At 45.3% G+C, this 21,299-nt stretch overlaps 1 protein-coding gene across 1 annotated transcript in view; it reads right to left on the bottom strand.

The window, feature by feature from the left end:
• Positions 1–20,361, bottom strand: part of gpr179 (G protein-coupled receptor 179) — a 91,523-nt gene extending 71,162 nt beyond the window's left edge. The window contains exon 1 of the mRNA XM_078222961.1: positions 19,523–20,361. Within this exon, the coding sequence (XP_078079087.1) occupies positions 19,523–20,361 (839 nt within the window). The remainder of the gene's footprint in view (positions 1–19,522) is intronic.
• Positions 20,362–21,299: the final 938 nt, after the last annotated feature.

Genomic DNA, 21,299 nt, shown 5'->3' with positions numbered 1-21,299 from the left:
GTGTTTGCTCACAGCAATATGGAGGAGATTAATCTTCAATTCCTGGACACTCCAAGCCAGTCCTGGAGGATTGGCAACCTATCTATCATTGGCATATCCCAGACGCCTGCATCAGTCCCTAAATATCAGCTGAATCAACAAGGAGTCTGATGTTTCTCGAGTGCAGTTTGTGCACTGGGCACAACACGGCAAAATTAGCAGTTTTAGTGCAATGGTGGCACAATTTCTACCCCATTCTCAGGAGCTACTCATGCTGTGTCCTTTATTAAAGAAACTGCAACCCAGACATTCTGACGCCTTGAATTAAAACTGGAATTTTAATTACACCATTAATTAGGAAACCAGTACAGGCATTTGTTTACAAATTTGACTGCATCTTACAAAAATTGTCATCTAGAATGTGATTTATATAATTAATGTGAATTTAATAACGTACTAATTACTTAGAAAACAAATGAACACTTTTGGCAGAGGATCCGATACTCTGTATAAATTTCCATCTCTGTCACAGTTTCTGTTCCTCACCAAAATGTTTATTTATCCGTTGTGTCTTCATTTTTGTTTCTGCTGTTTGGCAGATCAGTTCTGAAGGCATTCACTTTTCTCAGGGTATAGTTAAGCGGGGCATTGACAGCGCTCCTGGAATCGTGTGAGCAATAATGGTGCCAGCAAGCTATTTGACAATGGGGGGCATCGCAGCTGGGCCCTGTCCTGTCCTGGTAAGAACATAAGAACTAGGAGCAGGAATAGGCCATCTGGCCCCTTGAGCCTGCTCCGCCATTCAATAAGATCATGGCTGATCTTTTCGTGGACTCAGCTCCACTTACCTGCCCGCTCACCATAACCCTTAATTCCTTTACTGTTCAAAAATGTATCTATCCTTGCCTTAAAAACATTCAATGAGGTAGCCTCAACTGCTTCACTGGGCAGGGAATTCCACAGATTCATAACCTTTGGGTGAAGAAGTTCCTCCTCAACTCAGTCCTAAATCTGCTTCCCCTTTTTTTGAGTCCATGCTCCTGAGTTCTAGATTCACCTGCCAGTGGAAACAACTTCCCTGCTTCTATCTTATCTATTCCCTTCATAATCTTATATGTTTCTATAAGATCTTCCCTCATTCTTCTAATGTCCTCACACATGTAGCTTCCAGCAGGGACCACCGGAAAGAGGGGACAAGCAAAATTCTTACCTGGCTATTTCTCACTTCCTCCCCAGAGATGTTGAAAGTAAGAACTTGCATTTATATAGCCACTTTTTACAATCTCCAGATGCTCCAAAGCACTTTACAACTAACCCAAGTGTCAATTTTCAGTCATAAGGATGGACAATGATCAAACACTCTGATTATTTTCACTAATAAAGCAAAATGTTTAAGGAAAAGGGGGGGAAAAAAACAATATTTTAATGCCCTATGAGCTTTCTCCTGTATTAACTCACAGCCATGATGTGGAGATGCCGGCGTTGGACTGGGGTAAGCACAGTAAGAGTTTTAACAACACCAGGTTAAAGTCCAAAAGGTTTATTTGGTAGCAAATGGTATTTGCTACCAAATAAACCTTTTGGACTTTAACCTGGTGTTGTTAAAACTCTTACTGTGTTAACGCACAGTCTCCAGCCCTTCCCCCCACCTCTCCACCAAACGATTAACTATTAACCTCTGGAGACTGGAGGACAATCCTGCAGGGTTGCTAACTCCCTCTGGGAAGCACCTGACCATGGGTCAGTGCCCACAGTGACAGGGAGCCGTGGCTGAACAATCCAGACTTTCTGTTTTGCGAGTTGAGTATCGTCAGTTTCCTTTGCAACATTTAAACCAACACAGCTGGTTTTATTTAAGTTTCAGGTCGGTCCTGTTGGTCGCTGCGGTCTGTCCCCTGCAGGTACATGGTTTAGCGGCATGGCAATTGGCTGAGTATTCTACAGCGAGTAACTCACTTCCTGACTCTTCAAAGCATCTCCTCCAACCACCTGCGGTACAAGTCCAGGAGTGTGATGGTGTCATCTCCACTTGCCTGGAGGAGTGCAGCTCCAACAACACTCAATAAGCTCCGTACCATCCTGGAGAAAGCAGCCCTGCTTGATCTGAAGGATATCCACCATTATAAATGTTCAATCCTTCCACCACCGACGCACAATGGCAGCCGTATGTACCAGCTACAAGATGCACTGCAGGAACTCACCAAGGCTCCTTCAATAGCACCTTCCAAATCCGCAATCTCTCTTGCCTAGAAGGCCAAGGGCAGCAGAAGTATGGAAACACCGAGATCTGCAAGTTTGTATCCTGATTTCAAAATACATCACTTCTCCTTCATTGCTTGGCTCAGCATCCTGGAACTCTCTTCCTAACAGCACTGTGGGTGTACCTACACCCAGTAGACTGCAGCAGTTCAAGAAGGCAGCTCACCACCACCTTCTCAAGGCCATTGGTTTTCTCAGCAACATCCACATCTGGAGAATTACTCAGATCATGTGATTTACAAAGCCTCAACATTAACTCTGAAGCCTTGTCTTTTATTTTTCTGCGTTATTATCTCACTGTGGTGAACCATCGTTGGTTCCCACTAGATAGTGCTGAGCCAGGGTCTGGCCAGTACTACAAGTATGTATATATGTTGCTGTTGGGGTTAGGGATGGGTTGTTCTACTTGTTGCTGTTGGGGTTAGGGTTGGGTTGTTACACCTTTGTATTATAGTTATTGTGGTACATCCCAGTCGGGCTCCGCCTCCTGGGAGAGGTATAAAGGTCTCTGCTCTGTCTGGGACCCCTCAGTCTGGGATCGTGTATATAATTAGTAGCTGCCTTGTTACAGCAAATAAAAGCCTTTATTTCCTGAGCATCAAGCCTCGTGTGTGATAACGCGCATCACTCACTAATAAAATTTGTTTTTCCATTTAGTGTGAGACTAGCTCCAGGACTGAAGCAGCTGTATTAGTTTGTAAAACCCGATCACTTACCTGAGAACTTGCTAAGTGGATTTTTTTTTGTTATTCTCAGAACGAGTTCTTGGTCAAAATGCAAATGTAATTGGTATTTGGCAGTGTGGAGGACCATCTGTCCTGGTTAGAAGTGGCCAAGGGCTATAGTTAATAACAGCCTATTGACCCAATGCCGCCCCTTCACACAAGATTCCAAAATTGGCCTTGGAGTATATGCTCTTTGTTAATCACTGGCAAACAGGGAGATGGTGGTGTTGTGGTATTGTACTGGATTAGTAATCCAGAAACCCAGGGTAATGCTCTGGAGACCCAGGTTCGAATCCCATCGTGGCATGAATTCAAAGTATCAGGAATTAACAGTCTGAAAGAAACTTTTATCAACTGTCATAAACGCCCATCTGGGTCATTAATGCCTCTTCATGGTTCAGTTGATTGGCCATGCTAAATTAACCCGAGCGTCAGGAGGATTAGCAGGGTAAATATGTGGGGTTATGGGAATAGCGCCTCGGTGGGATTGTGGTTAGTGCAAATTCGATGGACTGAATGGCCTCCTTCTGCGCTGTAGGAATTGTATGAAATCATCTGGCCTACATGATACTGGTTGACTGTTAATTGCTTGTTGATCTATATTGGTTACAGTCTGGCAATATCTCAGTTTTTAAATTCTCATCCTTATTTTCAAATTCTCCCATGGCCGTTTCCCTCTCCATCTCTTCAATTCCTACAACCCTCTGAGATATCCGTACTCCTCCAGTTCGGACCTCCTTGCATCCATGATCACCACTGCTCCACCATTGGCCACGAGGCCTTCAGCTGCCTGGGCCCTAAACTTTAGAATTCCCTCTCTAAACTTCTCTACCTCTCTCTCTCTCCTTCGAGACATTCCTTAAGATCTACCTTTCTGACCAAGCTTTCACTCCTGATATTAGCCAACTCTCTCCTTTGGTGTCGATATTTGTTTTGTAACTGCTGTAGAGCACCTCGGGAAGTTTTACATTAATGTTGCTACATAAATGGAAGTTGTTGTTATCGCCAAGTTTAATTGCTGTGCTTTCTTAAGGTCATTTCAAGATTCATTGGCCCCAGAGGCAGACTTGTTGGAATTTAAATTATCTTTATACAGAAGCAAAATACTGCAGATGCTGGAAATCTGAAATGAAAATGGAAAATGCTGGATAAACTCAGCAGGTCTGGCAGCGTCTGTGGAGAGAGAGAGTTAATTGTTGGGATTTTACGATCTCGCTCGGGCGAGGCTCATAAAATCCCGCCCGAGGCCAACGGAGAATTCCGTTCTGTGAGCCTCACCCGCCCCGATTCCGGGGACGGGAAAATTCCGGCCAATGTTTCGGGTTGAGATGGCCTTTCATCAGAACTCAGTTTTTTTCCCCAGACGCTGCCTGACCTTCTGAGTATTTCCAGCATCTTGAAATGCTTTAAATACGACAAAGAAATTTACACGTCTGAAAGTGTAATTCAAAACTTTTATATAATTCAAGTATTGGCATTATATTTAACCCTATTGTTATTTATATTACAATGTTATAACACCAGGATAAGTACGCACAATCCTAAAATTACAGTATTTAGAAGTGAAATCAGGAATTACTTCCTCGTATAAAAGGGAGTGAAAATCTAGAAAAGCTGGTGGTCACTCGGGGTAAATTTAAATATTTAATATTGAGATAAGTAGATTTTCTGGGTAAGGGATTGAGGTACATTCCAGCAATGATCTATCACCCACACAAACTCAATTGTAATACTCTCTGAACTGCAGTGATATGAGTACATCTTTGATCACTACTTTTAATAAAAGCATGAAACAAAATTAAGTTTTCTCCTGGAGTAATGATACACACTACACCTAGATTAATTAGATAGGATGAGCTCTGAGTGTGAGGTGTGATGATTGTGAACTTATAATTATAAGTTAATATCAACCTACCATCTTGTTACAGTAACTGTGAAAGCAATATGTAGAAAATCCATAATCCAATTCATAAGAACTAATAATAGAGCGAGAAAAGCCATTGGGATATCAATATTTATCACTCTCTCAGCACACTGACTTTCTCATTAGAACATCGGAATGTCCCTAATGTTTTTGCTTCCACATTAGCAAGGAAGGGCTTCCTTTAATTTGTTTGAAATTTGTATTTAATTAATTTAAGATGATTTTTATTTCTCCGCCATTCTGGCCTAATTTGAGATGTAGCAGAATGAGCGACCAACCGAGGCAAAGGTGCTATTAAGATGAAAGCCTTCCTTCTCACAGTCTCGGCTCACATGAGAAGGATGGCCCCTTTGCAATGTTCCCGCTAAACTGTGCATGTGTGCAGCACTCTGGAAGGTATGGCACAGCCCTTATTGCAGGCTGTATACTGGGCAGCATGGTAGCGTAGCGGTTGGCACTGCTGCCTCACAGCGCCAGGGACCCGGGTTCAATTCCGACCTTGGGTCACTGTCTGTGTGGAGTTTGCACTTTCTCCCTGTGTCTGCGTGGGTTTCCTCCGGGTGCTCCGGTTTCCACCCACAGTCCAAGGATGTGCAGGTTAGGTTAATTGGCCATGCTTAATTGCCCCTTAGTTTCAGGGGGATGAGTGGGGTAAATACGTGGGGTTACGAGGATAGGGCCTGGATGGGATTGTTGTCAGTGCAGGGTCGATGGGCCGAATGGCCTCCTTCTGCACTGTAGGGATTCTACTCTATGATCCACATGTGTGGATCTGAAGGCAATTAGAGATGGAGAATAAACACTGGTCCAGTCAGTGAATTCAAAACGACTCATACATAGCATACCACTGCTGGAAAATTGGATTCGTTTAGATAAATGCTTGATTGCTGGCACAGACATGATGGGCTGAAAGGCCTCTTTCCGTGCTGTATGACTCGCAGTAGAGAAGGGAACACTCCTTCTACTCAGGTCAGTGTCCATCCCTCAAACAACATTCAATAGATCAACTAGTCATCCGTCACACTTATGGAATCTTGCTGTGCTCAAAACTGGCTCTAATGTTTCCTGCAAGACAATGGTGATTGAACTCCAAAATTAATTGATGTGAAAATCCTCCATTCTTCTCTCAGTGATGTAAAAAATAAATATATCAATACAAGTTTTTCTTTATTTTATTTTGAAATAAGTATTCTGAGGATAAATAATCTTAATATCACAGAGTATTTAGGGGATAACGTTAAATTGTATGTTTTATACTGACTGACTTGATTAAACAGCGATGTATTGTTTGCACTAAATTACTCCAAAAGCCAACAGTTCAGTAATCATAGAATCCCTACAGTGCAGAAGGAGGCCATTCGGCCCATCGAGTCTGCACCAACCACAGTCCCACCTAGGCCCTATCCCCGTAATCCCACATATTTGACCTACTAATCCCTCTAACCTACACATCCCAGGACGCGAAGGGGCAATTTAACATGACCAATGCACCTAACCTGCACATCTTTGGACTGTCGGAGGAAACCGGAGCACCCGGAGGAAACAGGAGAACGTGCGAACTCCACACAGACAGTGACCCAACCCGGGAATCGAACCCGGGTCCCTGGCACTGTGAGGCAGCAGTGCTAAACACTGTGCCACCGTGCCGCCCATAATTGTAATTGTACATTAACAGCAGGTTAATACCAGGCGATGGACTCAGAGAACGACTTGCATTTATATTGCACCTTTCACAGCCTCAGGACGTCCCAAAGCACTTTACAGTCAATTAAACACTTTATAACAGCCACTGTGGTAATGTAAGAAATGTGGGATGCAATTTGTGCACAGCAAGCTCCCACAAACTGCAATGCGATAATGACCAGATAATTGATTTTAATTATCTGGTTGAGGGTAAATGTTGGCCAACACTGGAAATTTCTCTGCTGCTGTTCTTTAACAGAGTGCCATGAAATCCATTAATCACAACTGAGGGAACAGTTATGGATTCTGGATTGTATTCTTTTTAAAAATTCATTCATGGGACATGGGCATCGCTGGCTGGCCAGCATTTATTGCCCATCCCTAGTTGCCGTTGAGAAGGAGATGGTGAGTGGCTTGCTCAGCCATTTAGAGGGCAGTTGAGAGTTAACCACATTGATGTGACTCTGGAGTCACGTTTTGATTTGATTTGATTTGATTTATTTTATTGTCACTTGTATTAACATGCAGTGGAAAGTATTGTTTCTTGCACGCCATACAAACAAAACATACCGTTCATAGAGTAGGAAACGAGAGAGTGCAGAATGTAGTGTTACAGTCATAGGTAGGGTGTAGAGAAAGATCAACTTAATGCAAGGTAGGTCCATTCAAAAGTCTGACAGCAGCAGGGAAGAAGCTGTTCTTGAGTCGGTTGGTACGTGACCTCAGACTTTTGTATCTTTTTGCCGAAGGAAGAAGGTGGAAGAGAGAATGTCCGGGGTGCGTTGGGTCCTTAATTATGCTGGCTGCTTTGCCAAGGCAGCGGGAAATGTAGACAGAGTCAATGGATGGGAGGCTGGTTTGTGTGATGGATTGGGCTACGTTCACGACCTTTTGTAGTTCGTTGCGGTCTTGGGCAGAGCAGGAGCCATACCAAGCTGTGATACAACCAAAAAGAATGCTTTCTATGGTGTATCTGTAAAAGTTGATGAGAGTTGTAGTTGACATGCCAAATTTCTTCTTAGAAGTCTAAGGAAATTTGGCCATGTAGGCCAGACCAGGTAAGGATGGCAGATTTCTTTCCCGAAAGATCATTATTGAACCAACTGGGGTTTTCTGACAATCGACAATGGTTTCTGGTCGTCAGCGGATTCTTAATTCCATACATATTCTATTGAATTCAAATCCACCGTGGCGGGATTCGAACCCATGTCTGCAGAACATTAGCTGAGTTTCTGGATTAATAGTCTAGCGATAATACCACTAGGCCATCGCCTCCCCCAATCTCATGTTTAATAGTGCAGTACACCCCAGGACCGCACTGGGTGTGTCAGCCTTGGTTTTATCCTCGAATCGCTGGAGTGGTACATGAAATCATAGCCTGGTGACTCAGAGGCAAGGTTACTAATGACTGATGCCACAGTTGACATATTTACTGTCACAAATGGGTGCTCCATTATCAAGATAATCAAGAATTATCAATTATCCTCCATTAGAATGGTGGCTTGGTGTTGTCAATGGACGTGAGTGAATTGTGGGGTTGGGGATCCACTCCTCCCTATACCTCTTTGCCACATTTCCATCTGGAATCATAGATATTAAATTTGGGAATGGGGAAATGATGAGTTTTTAGTGGGTTGCTGTTTTACTAACTTTGGTCATAGACTTGTGAAGTGAGTTATCAGAAAACATCACTGAAATGGATCAAGTAAAGTGAATGCCTGGATCTGACAGCAGTGCCAAAGCCTTGGATAGGTCATAGTTTTACCAGGGGACTTTGTTCATGCAGAGAGAGTTAAGAAGCTCCAATTGTTCTCCTTCAAACAGAGATGGTTCAGGGGAGATTTAATAAGAGTTTCTCAAATCGGTTTTCATAGAATCCCTACAGTGCAGAAGGAGCTCATTCGTCCCATCGAGTCTGCGCCAATCACAATCCCACACAGGCCCCGTCCCCAAACCCCATACATTTACCCTAGCTAGTCCCCCTAACACTAAGGGGCAATTTAGCATGGCCAATCCACCTAACCCGCTCATCTTTGGAGTGTGGGAGGAAACCGGAGGAAACCCACGCAGACACGGGGAGAATGCACAAACTCCACACAGACAGTGACCCAAGCTGGGAATCGAACCCGGGTCCCTGGCGCTGTGAGGCAGCAGTGCTAACCACTGTGCCGCCTTATTGATATAGGGTTTTGGGGAGTTGATTAGCTCAGTTGGCTGGATGACTGGTTTGTGATGCAGAGTGACACCAGCAGCGTTCAATTTCCATACCAGCTGAGGTTATTCATGTTGGCCCCACCATCTCAGCCTTGCCCCTCGCCTCAAGTTAAGTCACCACCAGTCAGCTCTCCCCCTCAAAGGGAAGAGCAGCCAAAGGTCATCTGGGACTATGGGGACTTTACTTTTAGGGTTTGATAGAGTAAATTGAGAGAAACTGTTGTCCACTAACATGAGGGTTGGTAACCAAGGAGAATGAAATTTAAGATTCTTGGCAAAAACCCCGAGGAGAGACAAAGAAAATTACTTTTACAGAGTGAGTGTTTAGGATGCAGACACTGCCTGAATGGTGCTAATAGCAGATATAACTGTAACTTTTAAAAGGGAGTCGAAATATATTGAAAATAATAAATCTTGGTTTAGGACTAATCTTTCAAAGAACGTACATAGGCACGATGGGCTGAATGGCCTCCTTCTCTGCTGTATGATTCTATGATTGGATACTTGGAGCTGCTGATAACTGTGAGTTCCAGCTTCAACAAAGAGCACCATTTCACAGATCACAGATTAGTCAACTGAGGATGTGAGTCTGTTTTAATTCCCTGTGCATCAAATTAAAATTTCACCAGTTGTACATGTTCCACATTGAAACATAATGCAATAATCCATTCTTATTCACCAGTAACAGGTTGGTCAAATTTAAACACAAACAAATAAACCTCTAGGAACGAACAAATGACCTTTGTAAATTTGAATATGATGTACTATGGATTGGACTTTTTGCGATAAACTTAGCTTGACATGGGACTGTCATTTAAAACAAAGGTATTTCGCATTAATTGATTCTTTCAAGGGTTTTTGAGCTTAACAAGGTGAAGGATAGATCACCCTTCCTTTCAAATCACCTATCTCCACATCAGGGACTCCCAGGAGATGAAGAGCAGGGTTAGATGAAGAGTAAAGCTCCCTCGACTTGTCCACGCTCCAACCTCAGCGTGGTTTCTCCAACAATCTCTGATTTAGCACACCAGAATACATTTGCCTTGGGGAAGTTAGTGTAGGGGAGACAGTGGCACAGTGGTAATGTCACTGGGCTAGTAATCCAGAGACTCGGGTTAATGCTCCAGGGTCATGAGTTCAAATCCCGCCACAACAGCTGGTGGGATTAAATCCAATGAATAAAAATCTGGAATTGAAAGCTAGTTTCAGTCATGATGAAACTTATTGATTGATATAAAAAAAAACCATCGACTGCCCTTTAGTGAAGGAAATTCTTCCTCAGTCTGGCTGACCTGTGACTCCAGACCCACTGCAATGTGGCTGATTCTTAACCATCCTCTGAAATTGCACAGTCTGGGTAATTAAGAATGGGATGACATCCACATCCCATAAAAGGATAAAGAAGAAAAGGTTTTGTGCTGGATTGTCAGGAACTGGATTGTGATACCAAAAACAATTTCCTTGTAAAATCCAGCCAGCCAGTAGGAGGAGAGCATTTCACCCCCAATCTGGATTATGTCAGGGTCAGAGGTGAAGGGAGCTTTGGAAGGCGAGGAGTGTGGAGCTAAAGATTGGGGAGCTGAGGGCACGGGGGAAGGCGAGCTGGAACAGAGAGGAACAGTCAGCTGGCTAGGGGGCCAGGGAGTCAGGTCCAGGTGGGCTGCGGAGTGGGGACCGTAACGGCCATGGGGAGACCGAGGTCTGGGCAGTCGAGGAGAGGGAAAGTGAGGACCGCGCAGCCGAGGAGCCAAGTGTGAGGGGAGGGAGAGTGTGAGGGAAAGAGTGAGTGTGTGAGGGAGATAGAGAGTGTGAGGGAGCGAGTGAGTGTGTGAGGGAGATAAAGGATGTGAGGGACTGAGAGTGTGAGGGGAGAGACAGTGTGAGGGAGAGAGTGAGCGTGTGAGGGAAATAAAGGATGTGAGGAACTGAGAGTGTGAGGGGAGAGACAGTGTGAGGGAGCGAGTGAGTGTGTGAGGGAGATAGAGAGTGTGAGGGAGATAACGAGTGGGCGGGAGTGAGAGTGTGAGGGGAGAGAGAGTATGAGGGGAGAGTGTGAGTGTGCTAGAGAGAGAGAGAATGTGAGGGAGATAGAGAGTGTGAGGGAGTGAGACTAAGTGTGGGGGGGAGTCAGAAAGTGTTTGGGGCGGGAGAATGTGAGGGGAGTGTGTGTTTGGGGTTGGAGTGTGTCCATAAGTCTGGTTCACTCCAAGTCTCCAGGTTTTCACTCACCCTTACCCACACACACACCATCGAGCACTCCCACCCATCCTCACAGTGGGTGAGAGTAGGGATGAGGGTGAGGGTGAGTGAGCCAGATACACTCCCCCTGATACACGCTAATACTCTGTTTTATTTAATACTCATTGTTTTTTTGCTCAGGATTTTTTTTAAATCATGTTGAAATTTGTGCTAAAAATGATCTTTCAGAAATGTGCTCATTGCCCCCCAGCCTCTGACTAAAGGTTGGACAAGATCGATGGAGACAGCTGAGAGTACGGCCACCAATAGTGGGGCAGAATTCAATCGAAAGGTGAGGTCACAGCCCAGTCTCTGTTGAGTCAGTCTTGGGAACGGGGGGGCCACTCAATTTTAAAATCTATTTTGTTAAGAGTTAAAATTCATCTGTCAGATTGACAATGGTGAAATGATATTATTAGCAAGTGCACAGGTTCTGCATGAATGCTTATGTTGACTCACTTCCCTCTGATGTATCAGGCTGTTTTGTTATCTCATGCAATCCACTGATGGTCACAACAATAGACATTAGCCGCAGAGAACGAGAGCATTCGACCCATCATCCTGTGCCTGCTCCTTACAGGACTATTTCCAAACACAGAGAGAAAGGCTTGGATATAGTGAAATTCACTGAAATTTTAATTAATTTCAGTCGCTGTGGTACCAGAGATTCACAGTGAGGAGTCTAACAACACCAGGTTAAAGTCCAACAGGTTTATTTGGTAGCAAACGCCACTAGCTTTCGGAGCGCTGCTCCTTCGTCAGATGGAGTGGAAATTTCCACTTTCCACAGATTTCCACTCCATCTGACGAAGGAGCAGCGCTCCGAAAGCTAGTGGCGTTTGCTACCAAATAAACCTGTTGGACTTTAACCTGGTGTTGTTAGACTCCTTACTGTGTTTACCCCAGTCCAACACCGGCATTTCCACATCATGAGTGCCAGAGATTAGCAGGATGTCAGTTTGCATCAGATTCCCACTCGTGTGATTGGGCTGGCAATGACCAACAACATCTTCTGAAGGGTGGAAGGAAAACCAGAGAATCATAGAATCCTACAGTGCAGAAGGAGGCCATTCAGCCCATCGAGTCTGCACTGATCACAATCTCACCCAGGCCCTATCCCCATAACTTCATGCATTTTCCCTAGCTAGTCCCCCTGACACTAAGGGGCAATTTAGCATGTCCAATCCACCTAACCCGCACATCTTTGGACTGTGGGAGGAATCATAGAATCCCGACAGTGCAGAAGGAGGCCATTCGGCCCATCAAACCTGCACCAACAATGGGCCCACCCAGGCCTTATCCCTGTAACCCCATATATTTACCCTGCTAATCCCCCTGACATTAATGGACAATTTATTATGGCAAATCCACCTAACTCACACATTTTTCGACTGTGGGAGGAAACCGGAGCACCCGGAGGAAACCCACGCAGACACGGGGGGAACCTGCAAACTCCATTCAGACAGTGACCCAAGCCGGGAATCGAATCCGGGTCCCTTGCACTGTGAGGCAGCAGCGCTAACCACGGTGCCACCGTGCCACTCCAGAATGAGTTACCCGCTCAGGCCTCTCCCTGCCATACATAGCTACATAGAATTAGGTAGAATTTTACAGGACAGAAACCTCAACTAATCCATGCCATTGTTCATGATCCACAGAAGTATCTTCACACTTTCCATTCTCACCTCGTCAGCATACCCTTCTATTCCTTCCTCCCTCACCTAGCCTCCCTCATCCAAGCAACACCAATGGTCCCTCTCTGTTCTGTGCCATGTTGGTGAACATTTTGGGATATAGCATATGAAAAATTGGAGATGCTATACATATTGGTAAGTGCAGTGTGCTTGGAAGGAACAGACAACATTAGATGTTTGATTCTCAAATCTCTCCACTGCTGCAGGTTTTCCTCAGTTATGTCTAGATCTGCTCTAGACTACATTGATCGAGATTGCTGAGTGTGATTGTGTCGTGTGGCTACCAGGATGGTATCGGGCAAACGCGGATGGACCTCAGTGTTTGTGGGTCTAGCAATCCCCCTGTTCCTTTCTCACTCGGAATGGCGGTGGGTTATTATGATGGGAGGGAACATTCAACCAGGATTGTTCCTGTTGATGGCTGTCCAGTGACCTCTGCTGGAAAGTGAATATTTGGATGGCAGTTGAGAGGGAATGGATAGGGCTGGTTTAATAAGACTTTGGAGGCAGAAGTCCCAACACCAGAATCCCTTTATTTACAATCCCAACAGCGGTACACAGAGTGCGATCAGTCAGCAATCTACCTTCGGGAGTGCCAATTGACACGCCCAATTAAGTACAAAGCAAGAGGCACCCTGATTGGCCCATCAATTTGACCCTTAATCAGGGAGTTCATATTCTAACAGGCCCGCCTCAACAGCCTGATTAAAGTCATTACAGCTGGGATGTTTCCTCCATTGTGGAACAGACCGCCTGCAACTCGCTAGATTCTCCAGGAATGCTGCTGTTGTGCTGATGCTACTGGGATAGCAACCCAATGGTTCTGAGGTCAAGGGCTGAATTTTTCAGACCACGGGATGTTCAGTTTGGAATTTGGAATGCTGGGAAGCTGTGAGAAGCCACATTGAGATTCTCCCCAAAGTGTTCTCACCATCAGGACTTTTCTCTGGGGCAGTCGGGGGAAACGGATCAGCTGAGGCAAGTAGCCAATTTGCATGTTTAAGGTCCCAGTTAGGGGCAATTGAGAGAATTTCCTAGGGGGGTGATGGCCTAGTGGTATTCTCGCTGGACTATTAATCCAGAAACTCAGCTAACGTTCTGGGGACCCGGGTTCGAATCCCCCAAAGGCAGATGGTGAAATTTAAATTCAATAAAAAAATCTGGAATTAAGAATCTACTGATGGCCATGGAACCATTGTCAATTGTCAGAATAAACCCATTTGGTTCACTGATGTTCTTTAGGAAAGGAAATCTGCCATCCTTACCCGGTCTGGCCTACATGTGACTCCAGACCCACAGCAATGTGTTTGACTCTCAACTGCCCTTGGGCAACCAGGGATGGGCAATAAATGCTGGCCCCACCAGTGATACCCAAGTTCCACAAATGAATTTTTAAAAATTGCCAGTGATGAGCAGTGTACCACTGCATGATGAGACTGAAAACTTAATGAAGACAGTCACCCTGTGGCAGTTTTGGAGGCATTAGAGGCCCCACCCCCCAAAGATGGGGCACCCACATGGTTCAAACACTGCCACTGGAGAGATTTTGCTTTGCTCCAACGGGCCCCGCAGGGATTTTTAGTTTAAATTTATACCTTTACGCTGAAGGGCCCTTGTGGCCTCTGACCTCGGTCATCAGTGCCCAACATTTTGGATGGGGCTGCCAAGGCTCTAACAGCTGGAGACATTTTGACTGAGCTGCTGTAATTGACATCCTGCATCCACCCTTAATAGACTGGCAAACCAAAAAGTGACCAATTAGGTCGCATCCTCTAGTAAAATAGTTCTGCCAGTCTGGCTGCCAGCAGGTGCAGGCTCAGAAATGCCATTTTGTCCCAGACCATAAGACATAGGAGCAGAATTAGGCCATTCAGCCCATCGAGTCTGCTCCACCATTCAATCATGGCTGATTTTTTTCTCATCCCCATTCTCCTACCTTTTCCCCATAACCCCTGATCCTCTTATTAATCAAAACTTATCTATCTCTGTCTTAAAGACACTCAATGACCCGGCCTCCACAGCCTTCTGTGGCAAAGAGTTCTACAGATTCACCACTCTCTGGCTGAAGAAATTCTTCCTCATCTCTGTTTTAAAGGATCGTCCCTTTAGCCTGAGGTTGCGCCCTCTGGTTCTAGTTTTTCCTACTAGTGGAAACATCCTCTCCACGTTCACTCTATCCAGGCCTCGTAGTGTCCTGTAAGTTTCAATAAGTTCCCCCTCATCCTTCTAAACTCCAACAAGTACAGACCCAGAGTCCTCAACCGTTCCTCATCCTGGAGCCCAGTGGGAAAATCCTGCCCAAATCTCAACATGCCAATTGTGAAGTTAAGTGGGTTCACTAATGTCCTTCAGGGAAGGAATTCTGTCACCTCTACCTGGTGTGGCCAACATGGGCATTTGGTAGATTTTAATGCATTCAGAATTGACCACGCAAGCCAATCAGTGTAACTGGACAAAAAAAGGGAGGGGAAATTGGAGATGGGAGAAAGGTTTTTAAAAATGACTAGACTGCCAGAGCTCCACCCACCAGACTACTGTGAGACATATCGCATGATATTAACCACAATGTTTAAAATGAAAGCAAGGCAGATATACTTTTCCCTTAGGAACACAGTCCCTTCCTCCCCCACACAGAATGAAGCATTGCAGACTTTCCCCTGAGGGACATGGCAGTGCCTGTTAATATCACAGAGCAATCATTAATCTCACCTCGGAAAGTAAACAATGAACTTGGCAGCAATTAAAATAACCGCATTAATTAAATATAAAAATGACTTTGATGTGAGAGTGGATGATTCATCTGTTTATAGATAGGTTGGTGCCTGGAGTGACAGTTCAACATCACACCCACATGCATTCTGTTTATTATGGGATGGAGAAAGATGGGTGGATGAAGCAGCCTTCACAGGTGAAGAGTGCACACATGACTGGACCTGCACAAACTCTCCCTGATAACTGTGAGTGAAACTAAATAAATGTGTCATTTACTTTTAATTCTCATGGAATTATTACAGGAAACCATTCAGCCAGTTGAATTCTTGCTAGCTCTCCATCAAGCAACCCAGTCAGTCCCATCCCTCTATTCTATCCCCCTAGCCCTGCACAGTTAGAATCATAGAATCCCTACAGTGCAGAAAGAGGCCATTCGGCCCATCATGTCGGCACCGACCACAATCTCTCCCAGGCCCTATTCCCGTAACTTCACGTATTTACACCAGGGGCAATTTAGCATAGCCAATTAACCTCATCTGCACATCTTTGGACTGTGGAAGGAAACTGGAGCACGCGGAGGAAACCCATGCAGACACGGGGAGAACGTGCAAACTCCACACAGACAGTGTGGAGACCTTTATTTAGAAACATAGAAAATAGAAGCAGGAGGAGGCCATTCAGCCCTTCAAGCCTACTACACCATTCATTTTGATCATGGTTGATCATCAAATTCAATATCCTGATCCTGCCTTCCCCCCCAAATCCCTTCGTCCCTTTCACCCCAAGAGCTTTATCTAATTCCTTCTTGGAATCACACAATGGTTTGGCCTCAACTACTTCCTGTGTTTCCTTCAAATGCCTCTCCTATTTCCTTATGAAATCATTGATCGTCTCCACTTCCACCCCTGTGTAGGCAGCAAGTTCCAGGTCATTAACATTCGCTGTGTAAAAACTTTCACCCCCAACCCCCCACATCTCCCAGAACCTGAAATCTGTGTCCCCCTAACCCTTGTACCATGATGTGGAGATGCCGGCGTTAGACTGGGGGGCGGGGGGGGGGGGGCGTGGGGGGGCACAGTAAGAAGTCTCATAACACCAAGTTAAAGTCCAACAGGTTTATTTGGTAGCACGAGCTTTCGGAGTGCTGCTCCTGATGAAGGAGCAACGCTCCGAAAGCTCGTGCTAACAAATAAACCTGTTGGACTTTAACCTGGTGTTGTGAGACCTTGTACCATCAACCAATGGGAACAGCTTGTTTCTGCTTACGTGATCTAAACCTGTCAGAATCTTGTGCATCTCCATCAATGCTCCAAGGAGAATCACTCTAACTTCACCATCCTAACCAATACCCTCACTTTGTAAAGTTCTTCTTTTTTCAATGTTTTTTTAGGGGTTTCAGAACTTTCCATTTCTTTTCAAATCATGAGGCTCTTTTTCAAAACAGAGATAAAAGCAGAAAGTACTGGAAACACTCAGCAGGTCTGGCAGCATCTGTAGGGGTGGGGGGTGGGGGGGAAGTGATATGATTAACATTTGAGGGGGGTGGGGGGTTAGGGGGGAGTGATAGGGTTAACATTTGAGGGGGGTGGGGGGTGGAGGGGGTGGAGAGTGATAGGGTTAACATTTGAGGGGGTGGGGGGTGGAGGGGGCGGAGAGTGATAGGGTTAACATTTGAGGGGGGTGGGGGGTGGAGGGGGCGGAGAGTGATAGGTTAACATTTGAGGGGGGTGGGGGGTGGAGGGGGCGGAGAGTGACAGGGTTAACATTTGAGGGGGATGGGGGTGGGAGGTGGGGTTGGGGGGGGCAGAGAGTGATAGGGTTAACATTTGAGGGGGGTGGGGGGTGGGAGGTGGGGTTGGGGGGGGCAGAGAGTGACAGGGTTAACATTTGAGGCTGTTGACCTTTTAGACCTGAGTGTTTCTGGAGTTCTTTTTCGTTTTTACTTCCAGCATCTGTGCTTTGTGTGGAGTTAAAGGGTTAAACTATGAAGACAGGCTGGATAAACCTGGGATGTATAACCTTGAATTAAACATGTCAATGGGTGATTAAGATGTTAAAAGTATTTGGTAAGGTAGACATGGAGAAACTATTTCCTCTAATGGGGAATCAAAATAAGGGGATACAATCTAAAATTACATCAAGGTCATTGAGGGGTGAAGTTGAGATGGATTTTCACACCAAATTTATTAGAAATTTGGAATTCTGCTTCCTCGTCCCCATCACCTTTTGCAAATGGCAATGAATCACAGAATCAGAGGATAGTTACAACACAGAAGGAGGCTATTCAGCCCATTGTGTCTGTGTTGGCTCTTGACAAGAGCAACTCACCTTACCCGACTACCTCGCCTTTTCCCCATAGCCCTACAAATAATTTAGTTTCAGATAATTACGAATTCTCGTTTGAAAGCCTTGATTGAATCTGCCTCCATCACACTCTCAGACAGCGATTCTGGATCCACTTACTGCATGAAAATTTTTCCCCCCCTGTCATTGTTGCTACTTTTGCCATTCACTTAAAATGTGTGGCCTCTTATTCTCGATCATTCCATCAACGGGACAATTTCTCTCCAAAAACTCTGCCCAGACCCCTCACGATTTTGAACACCTCTATCAAATCTTTGTTGCACCCTCTCCAACACCTTCATATCCTCCCAAAAACTTGGTGACCAGAATTGGCTACAATACCCTGAGGCCAAATGAACTAACTCACGCGGGCAGCGGTGGGATTGAAATCCAAGCCTCTTCCGAGACTGAACTCCAATCCGATGGCTTCAATCACTCAGTCACACTCCCACAGGAATGTCGGAGGTCCATTAAAATGTTGAAAACTGGGATGACAGGTAAGAATACCAGGGGATGTGGACCAAATGTTGCCAAAGGTGGTTCAGGTCAACCATGGTCTAATTCAATGAGGGAACAGACTCAAGTGATTGAATGGACTATTTCCGTGCCTATTTCGACGCAGTATTTTGCTTTCAAGCTTTGCTTTTAAGCAGCAAACCCTTTTGTGAGGGGAGGTCTGGACAGATGAAACCTGTATAGTTTTCCTCATAGTGGCACCAGGATGTAGATCAATGCAATCTGTTCTCTCATTGTAGACTGGTAAACAGTAAATGCAAAGGTGTGTCAAACACTCCTTCTGAAGGTTCTTTAAAAAAAGAGGAAAATATTGCAGAGAGCTGAAATCTGAGATAAAAACAGAAACATGGGAAATACTCAACAGGTCTGGCTGCATCTGAGGAAGAGAAAGAGTTTGTGATGAAAGGTCGCAGATCTGAAATGTTAACTCCTGTTTCTACACAGATGCTGCCAGCTGCTAAATAATTGTCTGGTTTAACCTCTTTCGGAAGCTCAGACGATGGCTCTCTACACGGTCCCTTGTTTGGGAAGAGAGAGGAGAAATGGGATGTGAAACAGAGAGCAGGATGGCGTGCCCTCTCTCTCTCAATGGCTACTCATTGTGCAGGCTAAACATATCAGGGAACCAGTTACATCCCTGTGCGGGTTTTTTCCCAAAGATTATTTCCAACTAGGACAACTTTAGCATGGAGGTGGAGGTATGTATATCTTATTCAATAGAATGCTGAACATTGCGAAGATCTCGGATTTGAGAATGTAACAATTTACTCAGCTTCTGTGCCTGGTTAATATTTACCCTTACTGGGAGACTGGGGAATGTGGCAGGCTCACCCCATTTGGGGTAACAGAACCCAAACTGGAACAAGAGCTTTGTCACCTTGTCCATTGCTAACTTTTGGAAGAATGGTTTGAGTTTGACCAATCCTGGCGGCTGCATGGATGGGTGTGGATGCTTTTCGCAATAACCAACTTCAAAATGATCTTAGAGACGGAAGCAAAGGATACAGGAAGAGAAAGGAGAAAGTTTAAGAATCGAACATTGAAAAACAAACGGAAACGGAGTTAGAACCGTTCTAAACCCACTCTCCAATCTACTGAAATCAGATGCGAAATATTTCTGTGAAGATTTAATCTGGGGAGATTTGTCAAGACCCTGGGGTGATAATCATATTTACTGAACAAATTATATAGATTTATTTTGTTAGAAAAAGCAAATCAAGAAATGTTAAACTCACTTAAACTCGGGACTGAGGTCGGGTTTCAGGCCATAGAAAGCGGAAGACAATGTTATCAACCAATTGGGGATGAAATTCTCATCTTCACAATCTAAGAACGGTGTGGACCACTTGATATGGCTTTTGTCAATCACGTAACTGTCTCCTCGGGCCCATTTCGGGGTGTCCATGGTTTTCAGGTCATTCTTTAAGACCCTCTTGTTGAGAGAAGGCTTCCTTTCGAATTTCAAGTCCTTAAACCACTCATTCTCCACGGTGTGGTTATCCAGGTAAGGCGAGTTGGAGGAGAGTTCCTGCAGCCGGATCTCCCCCTCTCGCTTGGTCGCCTGGAATATCAGCTGGGATTTGGAAGGGATGGTGGGAACATCCAGGATGAGTAACGCCCTGTAGATTTTGGCATCTCCTTCGACGATACTCCTGACTAAAGCATGATACCATTCAATATCTTCCTTAACACTGGACTCCCTGATGTCATTGGTCTGAAAGACCAAGTTGAGGAAATTGATGGCGTGAATCATTGTGTCTATTGCCCCATGAAGCAAGGATTGGAGGCTGACAGCCGGATTTCCCTTCGCCTCTCTGATCTCCACCCTCTTTGTGCAGTTCACCTGCACCAGTCTGGAGGCATCTCCAGTGTACAGGAAATAGTTGGCAGCCTCGGCTATCTCCGGAGTTGGTTTTACTGACCCGCCGCCTGGAATTAGGACCGCGATGGAGAGCTGGCATCCATCACAGCCCCGGGAGGGGCCAGCTTTCAGCTTGTTCCTGGAGTTCTGAAGCCCCCCGAAGCCACCAAGGAACCCAATCTGGAGCAGGAGAATCAGCCGCAGCGCAGGCATGGCCAGACGATGGTGTGTGAGTGTGAGTGTGTGTGACTCCCTCCCAGTCAGGTTACAGTCCAATCTGCCAAGCTGGAAATCCACCTCCCGGCAGCAAGAGGCATTGAAGAGGCTGGTTAATGTCTCCGGCGGGACTGGATAACCCCAGACAGGTCCCGCGGTCACAGTCGGAGCTGAGTGTGCTCTTGCTCTCAGACACACAGTCTCCTAGCCCAGTCCCTGTCTAATCCTGCAGATGTGTTGCTGAGGTTCTGCCTCCCTCTCCAGCCTTCGCTCTGAGACAGGACAGATGGAGCAGTCTGCTTTTTAAAACCTCACATCTCCTAATGTGAAGCCTTTGAATCGAACCACATTGCAGGAGAAGGTTAAAAATAGCCCAGGCATCAAAAAAAGTGGGAAAGACCATTTCAATAGGGGCATTCGGTTTTTTTGAAAGGAATAATCTCGATATTTTTCATTCTCAAATAGTGCCTCCTCAATGATGAAAGCAAATCGCTCACCATGGCAACGGGAGACATGGAGTTAACATGTATGACCCATCGATGGGCAGCAGAGACCAGCTGATTGGCATTTGCCAGGCTGTGCCTGTCAGTAAAAAGCATATCAAACTGTGAATGCTGCAGCCTGTCCCCTCTCAATCCCCAAATACTGACTGGCTCCTGTCGCAATCTCTGATGTTTAAATCATTTACAGATCTGGGAATCGAGAAATTATTCCCTTCAGGATTAAGTTGCATGTTGGCGGTAAAGTTCCTGATTTCCCAGCGCACATTAGACAGCAAGATTTACACCCTAGCTGTCTCTCCATCCTCACATCCAGGTGGATTCTGCTCCTGAGTGAAAGCTGCTTCGCAGATATTCCTGCGAATCTTTCTCTATTGAAGTCGCTGTGAGTTCAGACAAATAACTTCTGCCCGTCTACCGCTGTTAAAAAGAACT

Source organism: Mustelus asterias, chromosome 11, assembly GCF_964213995.1.
Source record: "Mustelus asterias chromosome 11, sMusAst1.hap1.1, whole genome shotgun sequence".
NCBI lineage: Eukaryota > Metazoa > Chordata > Chondrichthyes > Carcharhiniformes > Triakidae > Mustelus > Mustelus asterias.
Note: the sequence above shows the minus strand (reverse complement) of the source record. Positions and strands in the feature narration are given on the sequence as shown.